Source organism: Pollicipes pollicipes, unplaced genomic scaffold, assembly GCF_011947565.3.
Source record: "Pollicipes pollicipes isolate AB1234 unplaced genomic scaffold, Ppol_2.1 Scaffold_4881;HRSCAF=5763_pilon_pilon_pilon, whole genome shotgun sequence".
NCBI classification, from domain to species: Eukaryota; Metazoa; Arthropoda; class Thecostraca; order Pollicipedomorpha; family Pollicipedidae; genus Pollicipes; species Pollicipes pollicipes.
In genome coordinates, this window is record NW_023596576.1 from 16,712,916 (window position 1) to 16,727,417 (window position 14,502).

At 57.6% G+C, this 14,502-nt stretch overlaps 2 protein-coding genes across 2 annotated transcripts; both read right to left on the bottom strand.

Annotated features, from left to right (window-relative positions):
- Positions 1 to 6,391: 6,391 nt before the first annotated feature.
- Positions 6,392 to 7,857, bottom strand: LOC119101750 (baculoviral IAP repeat-containing protein 7-B; the record flags this gene model as incomplete). The annotated part of the gene is made up of 1 exon (XM_037225168.1): positions 6,392 to 7,857. A coding segment is annotated over one exon (225 nt), but the record flags the coding sequence as incomplete, so codon positions are not given.
- Positions 7,858 to 8,993: 1,136 nt separating this feature from the next.
- Positions 8,994 to 12,029, bottom strand: LOC119100041 (baculoviral IAP repeat-containing protein 7-A-like; the record flags this gene model as incomplete). Its single annotated transcript, XM_037223156.1, has 3 exons — positions 8,994 to 9,066; positions 10,862 to 11,037; positions 11,406 to 12,029. Coding segments are annotated over 3 exons (873 nt in total), but the record flags the coding sequence as incomplete, so codon positions are not given.
- Between the last annotated feature and the right edge of the window lie 2,473 nt (positions 12,030 to 14,502).

Here is a 14,502-nt window from a genome sequence, read left to right on the forward strand (position 1 = left end):
GGGCAATGGGTCCGTAATTGTCTGCGATATTGAGTTTACGTGCACGCTCGCAGCAAGTGTTTGCACTTTTCAGTTTGTTATCAGACAGAATCAGAGGCACTCACTTTGTGTTTATATATATATATATATATATATATATATATATATATATATATGTATATATATGCATGCATATATAATGCATATATCCTGGTTTTTAAACGAATATGCAAGGTTTCGAAGACGTTAAGCAACATGCACTTTTAAATGCTCGTACCTCGAGGTGAAGTCACATCACGTCTTATCTATAGCCGACGCGAAATCTCTCTCTTAAGACCATGTGTAGAAATAACGTGCGATAATATACTGAAACTTTTTGTTGATATCACCATAGGGAGCGGTGAACGCTTGGCCTTAAGTGAAAGGCCGACTAATGGCTTGGGGACCGATTTTGGAAAGCTCATGTTCTCAAATTGTGCAGAACCGCCTGGCGTCGAGCTGTGCTGGCGGTGGATTGGTGCTCGTCAACCCTCATCCTTCTGGCGGGCTGGTCGACACGCACTCTTCCCCAGCCTCGTATGGTGGACGAGGGTCCGGCCGGCGAGGATGGTAGGCTGGACGTCGATCCTAGTGCCGTTCGGCCGCCCGTCGGGGAACGTATCGGGCATTATGGGGCAATGACTTGTCTGCACAAGGATTCCTACCGGGACCCTTCGAAATTCATGTTATTGCTGCTTATGCTGATTCTGGATTTTTAATTCAACGTTTTGACTTGGCACGTGACCTTAGTGACCTTGCTAGCGCGTTCAGGATTCCGGAATTCCCGTAGTATTTCTCGAGGCTAGACGGCAACGATGCCTTTTAACCGCGTTCTGCAGCAAACGTAATCGCACTCACTGTTGTTCTAGAAATCACGCTCACGTTTTCGAAACTCGAGGGTAAGCATCAGTGGCTGCGGTGGCTGCCAACAAGCTGGCAGCTTTTCTGAGAACGTCTCGGCGCGGGATTTCCCCAGACAGAGCGTTTTCGATTTTACCATTTGAGATGCGCGTACGCGAGATAGTCTGAGGCTTAAGCGAAGGTCAGCGGAATGGAATCGCGGCGGCCGTTAAGTACAACGAAAACGTAGCAACGAATCCTGTCGTGGAACTAAACGCTGGTAGTCTACGTGAATCATGGACGAAATACGCAAGTCTCACTGCCCATTCAAGAACCGAATTGTGGTGTGTTTTTGAAATTATTTTGTTTGTACGCGCCCACGAATATTCATGCACTTCGTCATACTCATACCTCAATTACACAATAATCCAGAGGAAATCACCGTGCATGGCTCTTCTTTTTTTGGTGGGGGGGGGGGGGGTAGTGGGATGGTTAGCATTAGGACGAGCATTATCTTTTGACATAACTTTTCTGGCAATAATTATTTTATACGTCATCAGCATACCTGTATGGCAACCACGTGAGGTGATCAGGCGACAAAACATACCAGTCAGTCATGACCGAGGGGCGCAATTGTTATTTAACTAACACGAACACGAAATAAACAAAACTGTTTCACAGCCGACGTCATCTGTATTGTTAAACGGAGTGTTCCTCATTTGTATGGGGTTTTGAATTGAAACAGCCATCTTTAAGACCATTCAGCGTAGTTCACAGCCCTGCCCCCCCCCCCCCCCCTTAAGACCTAACACGCTCCAGTTTATGAGCCACACGCCCGCGGAGACGTGCAGACCATTTCGGGGAGAGTACTTTAAGTCACCCAAGTATCCACGACGCTATGAACACGTAATTCGAATCGTGCCATTTCATTCGCCATGCGACGATCAAGGCCAATAAAATACTGTTGTCGAGTCGTTCATATCTGGCGTTGGTGACCACGATTTCCAGATATATTGGCCGCCAATTGGCCTTCAATCAATGTCGTGCGAGGTACAATGACGTAATCAAACAGTGGTGTATGGAGGAGCATATTTACGAAACAGAGAAAATGCGTTGTTTAAAGCAGCTTTTTGCACTTTAAAGTATTCCAGTAGTCACAAGCGAGCGTATTTAATCATATCTGATACTTGTTTCAATATTTTGACATGTGTAACATACCCTCTGAGTCAATATTTTTGTCAATCCCGAAGCAACATCCGAACCATAGTGTGGGAACGATTGCTAACCGGGGCAGCCACCACTGGGATCGGCGGCGTCCCGACCTCAATAACTCTGTCAGAACTGGACTATTCCCGTGTCTGGCCTTATAAAATGTTACAAAAACAGCCACAGTAAAAGTTAAGGCGTGGTCACATTCATGGTCACGAGCAAGTGATATGAAATTTGGAGCCCCAAAAATCACAAACGACAGCCGGCTTCTTCATCCCCTTGCGTTCACGTTTCTCTGGGCCCCGCGCTTTTTCTTCTCCAATTTTCTCTCCAAACCAATTTACAATTTGGCGGAACGGCTGCGACGTCGCCGCCCGCGGAAAGGGAGGGACATTGCAGACGGGGCAGGGCGGCCGGACATGGTCGGCGGTCTCCCGCCGGCCGCGCCCGCCGCCGGTCGAAGCGGGCCGACCGGCGGCGGCGGTGCGTGAGCCGACTGAAATGTTTGCCGACTCCGCCGGGACCGAATATGGAATAAAAACCGGCCGGCCGGCACTGGCGCCGCCCGATGACCACCCGGGGATTCGGAGCGTCTGCCGGGCCCGCCCACGTCCTCGGCGCCCCGCGGCCGACGGAAAACAATCCGCCGGCTGGGACCGAGCTGCCGTCGATTGAAGTGGCCGACGGGGGCGCCGCGCCGGTCGGCGGGGGCTCCTCGCTGAAGGTGCGGCGCGACCACGACGCGCGTCGGGGATGCCGCCCCCGGTGTGCCGCCTATCGACCGCCACCGACGAGCGCCGATCATCGGCTGCCGGCCGTCGGGCCGACGACGGGCCCGGGCCGGCTTTGCTGACCCAGCAGCGACTGGGACGGCCTCCTTCTCTCGGCGCCCGCCTCGCCGCTGACCTGACCTGCGTGCCGGCGGACCGGCACCGGAGCCGCCCGAGTTGCCGCCGAGAACCGATGACAGCCTCAGCGGCGCTGACAACAGGGCGTCACGAAACGGCCTATGGCTGGCATTGCAAAACGGCTGGCGCCACGGAGCCGCTGGTGAGGTAGACCATAGACACGGTAGGTGTGACGCACTGAAGCTACTATGGTCACGAACAGACGCACAGACTGCGGTCTCCGACCGGCTAATTTACTTGAGTTATAGACGGAATGATTGGCCGAAGCCACCGAGTGACCGGAGGAGCGCAGTCAAGAAGTTGCACACAGCCTGCTAGTGGATTGGCCGTGAGAGCTCCACGGCTTGTCTCAACACACGACGCTTCGCCTCGGCCGCCGTGATTCGCCGGCGGCGCCCGGTGGAGCATAAGGAAATGTACCGGGGAGCGACAGGCAGATTGAAAAAGAAACAAGCAAAGACAAGGCAAAACGTGTGGTCATTTCATAATGTGGTGTCATTCTACAGTGTTTGTTGTATTGTCCGACCTTCCACGGTCAGACAAGTGTCGCGAGCGTTGTGGTACACACCTAGCCTTGCAAAGAGTAGCACTGACCCACTCATGTCGGCCACTCAGGGTTGAGGGTATTTGCCGAGTAATGCTACAACACGCGCAATGCCCCAACATGACCCCCTCCTCCATGTGTAGAGGACGGGGCAATGACGTCTCCACATCTCCTCCCATCTCATATTAGCCATGTAGTGGCGCATGGAACGAATATCTAAGAAGATATCCCCCTCCCCCCGTCCCCCACTCACACACTTCTTTGGACACCTTCTGCAGCTGTTTCCGAGTTCTCCATCACAATCCACCCTTATTGTGAACGTGTGAAGCGAGCGCAAGGAGGCACGCCTGAGTTCCACATCCAGACCTCCAAGCCCACAACCGAGCTTTCAACGCGGTTCGCTGCTGCCTTGGCTCCGTTAAGATGAGGCCTTACATGGTGTATCAAGGCCCCTGGAATACAGGCTCAGCGTCTGGGGCGCGTCAAACGATCGGGCTGTTTGCAGAACGTTAGACTCGTGTACCAACCCGCTTAAGCTCAAGCTACTCGAGCCCCAGTCTGAGGGAAGATCAAAGCAATGGAGGGTAATTTGTTCGCTCATCTTCACCCCAGCTCCAAAGTCAGCGGGCTGAGAAGGCTCTTCTGGTTCACTATATGTTTCGCCAGCACATCGCCAAAATGAGACCATCACAGCGTGGTGCCGACATGTTCTCATCAGAACATAGCAACACGTCCAAAATCACGCAGCGTGCGGTCAATGTGGGCATCAAATGGGGCTTCTACAAGCGTGTTTTTTTTTTCTCGGCTCCGCCCGGGGCTGGAAGCCGAACAGAACCAGCAATTCAGTCCAAGGTCAGCAGCGTTTCTGTGCCGATTTTCCAAGTTCCATCACATCTGCATACCTGATCACAAATATCCCACCACCAACCACCGTCAGCGTAAACTTCCCGCGTCTCTGGAAAAGTCTCGCACGGTAATCGTCGACAGAACTTCCGCCCTCGGATTTTGTCCTAGATTTGGTGGTTCAGCGACAGATGGCTTTGGGAGCTGATTTGGGTGCTGTCAAGCCCGCCTCCGCAGACCGATGGAAGTGCGTTAAACAAACGCTGGATGAATAGAATCGGAACGATGGAAGGGAGCGGGCGGCTGGATGACAGACCACAAGGAAAAGGCGTGAAATTGAAGACAGATGGTGACTAAATGGAGGATAGAAAACGGACGGCAGAGGGCGCTTCCTATCGTGGTCGCCGGTTAGCCGAGGACCGAGTCAGAAATAGTCTGTGATATTCCCTTTCCTAGCTTCAGCAAAAACATAATAGCATGTTTGAAGTATATGACGTAGAACAAAACAACAAGACCGGAGTGAGAAAACTGCTCACATTGCACGTGACTGTCTACCTTAAATTGGGACATAAATTATGGAACATTGCATTCACATGCGTGACACGAGTTGTTGACCGCTGGGCAAACACGCTGAGCGTGGCTATTGACTGCTGGGCAACACGCTGGGTGTGACTGTTGACCGCTGGGCAGACACGCTGCGGATGACTGTTGACCGCTGGGCAGGCACGCTGAGGGTGACTGTTGACCGCTGGGCAGACACGCTGAGCGTGGCGTTGACCGCTAGGCAGACACGCTTAGCGTGGCTGTTGACCACCGGGCAGACACGCTTAGCGTGGCTGTTGACCACCGGGCAGACACGTTGGGGGTGGCTGTTGGCTGCTGGGCAGACACGCTTAGCGTGGCTGTTGACCACTGGACAGACACGCTGGGGGTGGCTGTTGGTCGCTGGGCAGACACGCTTGGCGTGGCTGTTGGTCGCTGGGCAGACACGCTTGGCGTGGCTGTTGACCACTGGGCAGACACGCTGGGGGCGGCTGTTGGTCGCTGGGCACACACACTTGGCGTGGCTGTTGGCCGCTGGGCAAACACGCTGGGCGATGCTGTTGGCGGCTGGACAGACACGCTGGGCGTATTGGCTGACTTCCGCCCATGACTTGGCATCTCCCCAGTCCACCGCTCCGAACTGAGTCAGTGTGGTGTTCCCCCACTGGCTCAATCTCCAGGATAAAGCTGACCAGCGGGGCAGGTCGACAGACTCGGACGCGAAAGGGCGTTTTGCTCGGCTCTCGGGACCACGCAAAACGCATCTCCTGTTATGGGGGAGGGGCAGACCGAATCTGCCGCGCTGGGTTTGCGGTGATCTCGGAAAAGGCGGGACAGATATGCGGTAGTAAACTGTCTTGTCTCCAGAAGATGCGGGCGAGCTAATCAAGACTTCCCTGTGCCGACGGATTTCAATCACGTTAAATATGCAAACAACACGAAACGTCCGCGATGTTTCCGTGCTCTTCGCTGATTGTGGAACTTAATCGCGATGCAACAAAATACGAGATCTTATCAGCTTTGCTGGTGAGAGCTCGGCCGCGTGATTGGTGCTCACGACTTGGTCCCGTGGCAACGGTGACACAAAGCACCACTCGCGGTCTTCTCCACAACGTGCGTTTTTGCTGTGCTAGTGAGAAAATGAATGAAGCAGAACACCAAGCTACGAGGCAGCCAAACCGCGGGCTGAAGGATGACGACCTGGCTAAGAAGTGTGAGGAACGAGCTTCGTGGTCCAGTATCAATTTTCCAACGCAAATAAACGGCGCCCACCAGCGGCGCAACAGCCGCCGGCGGCGCCTCTCCGCATAATGGCCGGGTAACGTTCGCCAGTCCTGAGCTACACCAGTGAACCTCCGCCGCCGGTGAGCTGCAGCGGGCGACTGCGCAGTGAATGATGGCCAGTGAGGCTCTGCATGGCCTCACCAGCTGGTCAAATGGGCCTCCGCGGTGGCAAGCGCGGGCCACTGCTCGCGTCAACACGGAGCCGGCTTCTAATACATGTATTAAACGAAATCACAGCTAATGGGTGTCCGGAGGGCTACAAAAATAATATGTATATATACACCGTCAGGAACAAACCCGGACACGCAAACCAAAGCACAAGCAGGCCTAGACGCTGACCATGATTTGCGATGTCCTGCCAAGAAAACCGGTGACAATACCAAGCAGTACGGTGCTATGCAGACCACCGCCACCTTTTCGTGGCCTTTTGACCAGCTCCAGTTCAGATTTACGCGACCACTGGCCTCAGGGAGGCGCCGAAGAAACCCAGCCAGCGGCAATCGGTACATAATCGCCATGGGCTGTATAGTGCTGGAACGTCCGCGCGGGGTCCGAGCGGCGTGGGCGTACGGCGTGCAGGCCTCGAAGCTGTGTCGCCGGCCTGGCTGCCACAGCGTGACTCGATGCCTGTCATACACCAGTGCGGCCACACAAAACCGGCCTGATAGCAAATCAGCAGACGAGTCATAGATCCCAGTGTTCACGGCACGTCTGTAAACGCCAGGTGGGCCGGCCAAACTACCAAGAGCACGCCACACAGCTAAGTTATGTCTACGTTACGGGTGAGACCCCCTCCCCGCTGAAGTCCCGCACTCTGACCGCTGACCAAGCTAGGCACGACGAGCCTACACAGGTGGCCTTCAGCAGGAGTCGGTGCCTGCTACCGCTCATACTGAGAGACGGGATACCACGCCGCTTCAAGAGCAGCCGTTACCTGCCCTAGGCTCCAAAACCCGGCTCTCCAGAGAAGAGGTCCAACATATCCCCGCACAGGGACTCCACATATGCCCCCCACACGGGGACTCGACACATGTCCCTCACGCGGGGAGTCCACACATGTCTCACAAGTGGACTCACAAACGTCCCGCACGCGAAGAATCTGCATATGTCCCGCATAAAATGAATCCACAAGTCATGCCCACGGGGAGTCCACATATGTCCATCACACGGGGGACCCATACAGTTCCTCACACCAGACGCCGGCTCATGTCGACTGCAAGAAGAGCCCCGCACTTCCCCGCCACACACACGGAGCTGGGACACCGCATCTCACAGCGCGGGTCGGCGCACGCCAGCCCCGCACGAGGCGGCGCCGACACAGCACACCCCGCGGGGGACATCCGGCAGCGCCAGCGCTTCATTGAAGAACCAGTACAAGTGCCGGCGTCGTCCTCCACACCCAGCGCCGCGCAGCGCGCTACTGGCCTCCCGCGTCCCGCCCGCTCACGACAGGTAGGTGCGCACGGTGCCGCGGATCGGCTGCCGACAGAGCGGGCAGTCGCGCAGCGCCGGCGCGCAGTTGACGCACGTGATGAGGTGGCCGCACGGCAGGAACACCACGCCCACGTCCTCGTCCATGCACACCTTGCACTGCTTCTGCTCTTTCAGTCGGATGAACTCCTCCTCCAGCGAGCTGGGCGTCGTGGCCGACGGCGTCGACACTGCGGGCGCGCGGGGGAGGGGGTCAGAGCGGAGGAGAGGGGGTGAGTAAGGGGGGAGGGGTCAGAGCGGAGGAGAGGGGGTGAGTAAGGGGGAGGGGTCAGTGTGAGGGAAGGGAGCAGAGCGGGGTGGTCAGTGTACAGGGCCGGCGTTGCACAGGGGGCCAGAACGGCAGGACAGCACACCAGATTGTACTCAGCTGTTGCCGAGTGAGACCGACACGCTATCCATACGCCAGGCAGTATAGAATGCGGCTATTTGAGCCACTAGCATGCTTCATAAATGCACTTAAAAAATGTGTACTTACAGCTTGCGGGACAGAGTAAGGCAGTGGCAGAAAACGTAAGGTGACTAAATCGTGCCAACGACATACACATAAACAGACATCCCTCTATTCCACGCACCGCAGGGCCACAAATTACCGCTGAAATATCACCATCTTACACAACCCACGAAGGCCGCGAGCCCTCCCCACCCCCAGCGCGCACGTGACGCAAGTGCGTGTGGGACGGCACTCAGTGTGCTGGCGAGCCCGCACCTGAGGCCGGTGACAGGAGCCGGGGCGTCTCGCCGCCGCTGCCGCCGTTGTTGGTCACGGTCGACTGGCTGGACTCGCTGCTGGCCTCGCTGACCTGACTCGTCAGTGCCCGCTCATCGGCGTCGCGGCGTCCGCGGGGCTGTCGGAGAGAACGCTCGTGTTACTGTCGTCACGTCCTGGGCAGGGCAGCACGACAATCGCCGTCGCAGACTTCTCACGCCGCACGCCACTGTACGAGATTCAGTTCTTCCACAAGACTCACGTACCGGAACACTGACACCCACGACAGTTCGACACTAATCGTAAAATGCGTACAATGTCAGTTTCCAGGTCAAAGTGCACAATGCGCAGCCATCCACGGTTTTTTCCGGGGTCAGATTCTGACCCACTGGTTGGCCACACCGCTGCTACCATCTACATCAGTTCTGTCGCGTCAAGAGTGCATGGCGGGGCGGCAACTGTGCTCAGGGCCATCTAGCGGGTGATGCCACAACTGCTGATGTCGGCGCCAGATGGCCTTGCGCCGACTCCAGAGGCCTCGGCAATGGAACTATGAGAACCTGGGAAACGATGTGATGTCCACCGCTGCAGCACCAGGTGCCACCACCTACCCCTCGTTCGTCGCTTCCATGTCCTCGTCCTCGGAGCCGGACGTCAACCCATGCCGGAGTCGCCGCCCGCTGGAGGCCGCCGACAGGGGTGAGGCCGCACGCCCATGGCTCGGTCCCGCCGCCCCTGACAGCTGCCGGACGGCACGACACGTCAGCCGGCTCCGCGCAACAACAGTCCCACACGCGTCCGCCAGACGGGCCCACCACACCGCCTCGGACAGGGTCCCATCGCGCGGCCGGACACCAACCGCCGCACTGCCAGCGCACCGTTGTGCGCTTAGCTGGGCGGCACGAGCTCGGTTGACAATCGCGTCGCCGTCGCCGCCTCGGCGCCGCGGGGACGCGTCAGCCGGCGCCATCTGTCGCCCGAGCCGGCCGCCGGCCGACCGCATGCGGGAAGATCATCAGGTGGAGCTCCGCGAATGACGAACACCAAGAGGCATTCGTGGTGCCTGATGAGCCGATTGCATTGAAAAACGATGTCGTCATTTTTGCGACCTTGTCCTTCTTAAGGCTTAAGTAGATAAACTACAGATGACAACTGCACGTATCGCCGGGCGTCGTTTCCTTGTGGTATCTTTTTGCAAACGAAAATGAGGAAAAGTTTTGCCACCCTTGGGGTGAGCAAAAGAATGGCCATCCGAGAACGACCAGTATAATCGAACGATCTTGTCCAATTCCGGAAAGCTAATCCACTGAATCATTGCACCACCTGGTTTTACCATCCACGTGCGTGTGTGTGTGCGTGTGTGTGTGGAGGGACCAGCTGCCGCGCCGGCATGGCCTGTCCACCGCTGTCCGGCCGGCGGTCTGTCTGCCACTGTCCGGCCGGCGGCCCGCCGTGCGCGGTGGACTCCGCTCGGCGACGGGTGCGAGCTGCTCCTCCGCTGGAGTCAGCTGGGCGCCGCGGCCCGCCGGCCGGTCTGACTGACCGGCGCACAGCGTCCGAGCATCCAACCCCGGCGGCATCCACCGCCCGACCCCGGCGGCGTCCGACTACCCGACCCCTCCGGCACCACCACCCGACCCCGGCGGCGTCCACTACCCAACCCCGGCGGCGTCCGACTACCCGACCCCGGCGGCGTCCACCGCCCAACCCCGGCGGCGTCCGACTACCCGACCCCGGCGGCGTCCACCGCCCAACCCCGGCGGCGTCCGACTACCCGACCCCGGCGGCGTCCACCGCCCAACCCCGGCGGCGTCTGACTACCCGACCCCGGCGGCGTCCGACTACCCGACCCCGGCGGCGTCCACCGCCCAACCCCGGCGGCGTCTGACTACCCGACCCCGGCGGCGTCCGACTACCCGACCCGGCGGCGTCCGACTACCCGACCCCGGCGGCGTTCACCACCCGACCTCGGCGGCGTCCACCACCCAACCCCGGCGGCGTCCCACTACCCGACCCCGGCGGCGTCCCACCACCCGACACCAGCGGCGTCCACCACTCGACTCCGGCGGCGTCCACCACCCGACCCCTCCGGCACCGCTACACGACCCCGGCGGCGTCCACCACTCGACCCCGGCGGCGTCCACCACCCAACCCCGGCGGCGTCCCACTACCCGACACCAGCGGCGGCCACCGCCCGACCCCGGCGGCGTCCCACCACCCGACCACTTCGGCGTCCACCACTATCGTCCGTGAGTCACACATCCGATACATCCGAGGCAGCATGAGTTGTCCGCCCCACCCATAACAAGCGTGGTTCCCCGCACTCCGACAACCGGCGCCATGCTCTCCTGCTGCGTCACGTTACTCAGCCGTATCGGTGCACGACGGGGCACCGACTGCGGCGCCCCGCCCGGCCGGCCGCGCCGTCCCCGCCCCGCCCCGGACCGCCTGCCGACGGTGCGCCGGGAGTCTCACCTGGTCGTCGTCGGCGGCGACGGCGGCGGCGGCGCCGGCGCATACGTGCCCTGCGTTTGGTCCACCGCCATGGCCAGCACCGAGCTGAGGTCGGTGAACGGCACGCCGGTGGATTCGAGCCGCTGCTTCAGCACGCGCTTGACGGCCTCGCGCGCCACGCCCAGCTCCACCGCCGTCTGGCGGGAGGACGAGCTCGGTGTCAGGGCCGGTCGCGGACATCGCGGCGTCACACACGCACGACCGGACTCGGAGGCGATTCAGGGTGCAACTGCAAGCCCCCCCCCCCCCCTCGATCGGGCAGACATCGCACTGAACCGAAGATTGAATCGCACTGAACCAACGATGAACCGACGACAATCGGGCCCCCCAACACGGACCATGACGTCACAAAGCGTTCACCAGGACGTAGATCTAATCCATACAGTACACTACAGGAAGAGCGGCTCTTTCACATGTGACCAGGAGTACACCCGGAGCCAGCACACAAGCCGCCATCCTGACATCCCCCCCCCCCCCCCGCCGGCGGGCGCTGAAGGCGACGCACCTTGCAGATGGCGTTCTCCATCATCTTCTCGACCTCCTCGTCGGAGAAGGGGCACCGCTTGACGGCCGTGTCGGCCGGCGCCGCCTGCGGCACCGCCTCCTGCGGGTGTTCGCGCAGCACGTCCTGGATGAAGTCGTCGCCTTTGACCAGCCGCACGAAGCCGCAACGGCTGAACCAGCGCGCGTGCTCCGTCCACGGGTTGTCGCCGGGCACCCAGTTGCGCAGGCCGCCGTCGCAGTGGAAACACTTGACGTGGTCCGACACACCTGCCGACGACGAGAGGGAGGGCCAAGGCGTCAGTGGGCGCCAGGACTCGCTCCAGCCACCGGCCAGCACGGTCGGCGCTCGGGTGGACCAGGGCACTCGACAGAGTGGCTGAGGCAGCGCGTCGGCTGGACGGCCGGTGACGCTGGGCTTAGATGACAGTAAAGGCTGCAGTTGGGACGCGCGGGAACGGCACTGTGTCCAAACTTGGCACGCCGTGCCCAGAGGGGTACTTAGCTGGAGTGAGCCACGCCTAAGCGGGGCATAAGCAACCCACCATACAAAATTACCAATCCTGAATCCAAAGAACAGAGGGCAAGGGAGAAAGTTATCAGCCTTCAGCAAAAACGAAGATTCAACCCGTTTTTAGAGCCATTTGAACATTTACGCCCGGCTCGAGCGATATCCATCTCAATCTAAGGAAAACTTTTCGCCCATCCATATCACGTATCAGTGGAAATGGCTGTTGAGGGTCATGAGACGATTTGGATCATACTGTGCAATTTTAAGCTCAATCGGAGTAGCGGTGGTCAATGTATGGCCTTGGGGTACTTTGTTGAGATTTACATGCCAAACAGCCATCCTTAGTGGTCACTTCTTGACACAAATGGTTGAAGCATAACATAAACGGACACGTTTCGATTCGCCTTGAAAAGATACATTACTTGCAAACTTTATAGATTTGTTCTTTTCCTTCCCACCTTATGCGACCTTAGGTGATGCAATGAGATCTGGGATGAGAAGGGGGAGGCAAAATGCGTTTTTTTTTAGGTAAAATGGACCACCACTATCGCTGGCTTTCGATGACAAAAATTAATGGATGGATCCCTCCTACAAGATTGATTTGAGAACTACATAGGAATGAAGAAATGTATCGTAGAGTCCTATAGATCGTTTCAATCAATAGGTTTGGAAAAAACTCATTCCCATTTTATGGATATCAACCGTCAAAGACAAGTAGTTCTCTAGCTAAAAAACGAATCTTTTCACGAGGACCTTCTAAGCTCAGCATTTCACAGTTCCCTGGAGTCTTTTACCCAGTCGTACACGGTTCCTAAGACCATACATGTTGATGAGGTGAACGAATAAAATCCCGGCCAATGACTAATTTCCTCAGAGTATCCCAATATCTAACTTTATCAATATACCGCCTATTTCATTGCAATATAAAAATCCCAAATATGACCATTTAGCATGAAACCTTTCGAGCATTTCCGAGGTAATAGTTGGTCATCTACCTCAGAGCGAGCTAAAAATTACACGGCACCGTTCAATGCACATAAATGCCTAGCAAACAAACTGAAATCAGCATGGATCAGGGTATAAACGTGTCATTGTATCAGTGCATTTCTTATGAAATTCCCGCAAAGGTCAAGAGATGCAAGTTGTTTTAGCTGTGTCGGCATTAATGTTTGTGTCAGCGTATTTTCTTTTCAGCTTCTCCAGCTACGATGTGCAGAATTTTCCTGGTCGCTCTGCAGCTTAGCGACAATTGCTAAAAGTTCACGATGCACTTGGGTCCCGGTGCTACCCAATCTTCCGTACCATAAGGCTAACAATATCGACAAGCTGCAAAGCGGCCTAGAAAACTTGGCCCACCCACCGGGTCCGCAATCTATGGCGAAACCAAGGAGCCAAGGGGTAAGCCGCCAGCAATTCTGGGAAGCCCAAGGTTGAGTGGGCTGAATAACACAAACTTACCCAAAAAGGTCAAAGGACTTAACGTCTGCCTTTAATGAGACAGCCATCCACGATTTCTTCATCAAGAACTAGTCAGTGCGACTCCACTCTGAGCCCAAATACTGCGCATGTTCCATCCATCGCGTCACGCCCCGCCGAGTAATGGAATGCCACAGCACACACTGTTCAATGAAAATGATACAGCTTGAAATCACACACCACGAGGCCAACACAGTATGGTTTTTCGTCAATCCTTTCGACAAGTCACAAACAAATATGGTTGAAATGAGTGCCAACGCGTTCTGAGGGGACGTCTCGCGACAGCAGACGGCGAGAGACGCGCAGCACCGGACACGACTGCAGGACGAGAGGCCTCCCGCTGCCGGCTGACTAGAGGGACGCGGAGCGCATGTTTTTTGGGGGCCATTAGCCGGCTGCGGCGCAGTTCCCCGCCCCCGCCCCCGGTGGGGGGGGGGGGGGCAGGGAGCCGCCAGTCGTCGGTCACGCCCCGTCCCCGGCCCGGGCACGAGGCCAGATCGATGGCGGCAGAGTCGGCCACCCTGTGCCTGTTCTCAGGAGCCACCGCGTCAGGGAGCCGGCGCGCCCAAACGCAGCCGAGCCCCGTTTTAGAGGCCACAGTGGGACCAGCGTTGACCAATGTTCGGCAAACGCATTGAAGGACGCCACTGCGGAATTCGGATTGGACTTTATGTTGGCGAGCTTCCGCGAAGCCCGGCCGCGGCCTCCAGCGCCTCCCTGAGACCCGGCTGGCGACACTTCCACAAACTCCGCGCGGGTGACTCACCTACCAGCGGCCGGGAACGGCGGCCGGCGCGCCCGCCGCCAGCACGCGACGTCATCGTACGTGGAAAGGGCGGGGGCTCGTGCGGGCAACCGGCCGAGCATGTGCGTCAGCAGGGGGCCATCTCGTCCGGCCGCGGTCTGGGCTCAGTACGCGGTCTGTCGGGCTGCTCCCGCCTCGGGGTATATTAATACCAATTTTAGATATCTGGCGTTGGCGGAAATGTGCGTAGTCAGTGATCATTAACCTACTTAAACGGATTTTAGTGTTGCATGGAGATGACCCCACTTCACAGCATTTATAAATGAATCTCCACAGGCTTTGGCAAAAACAAGCAACAAGGGCAGTACT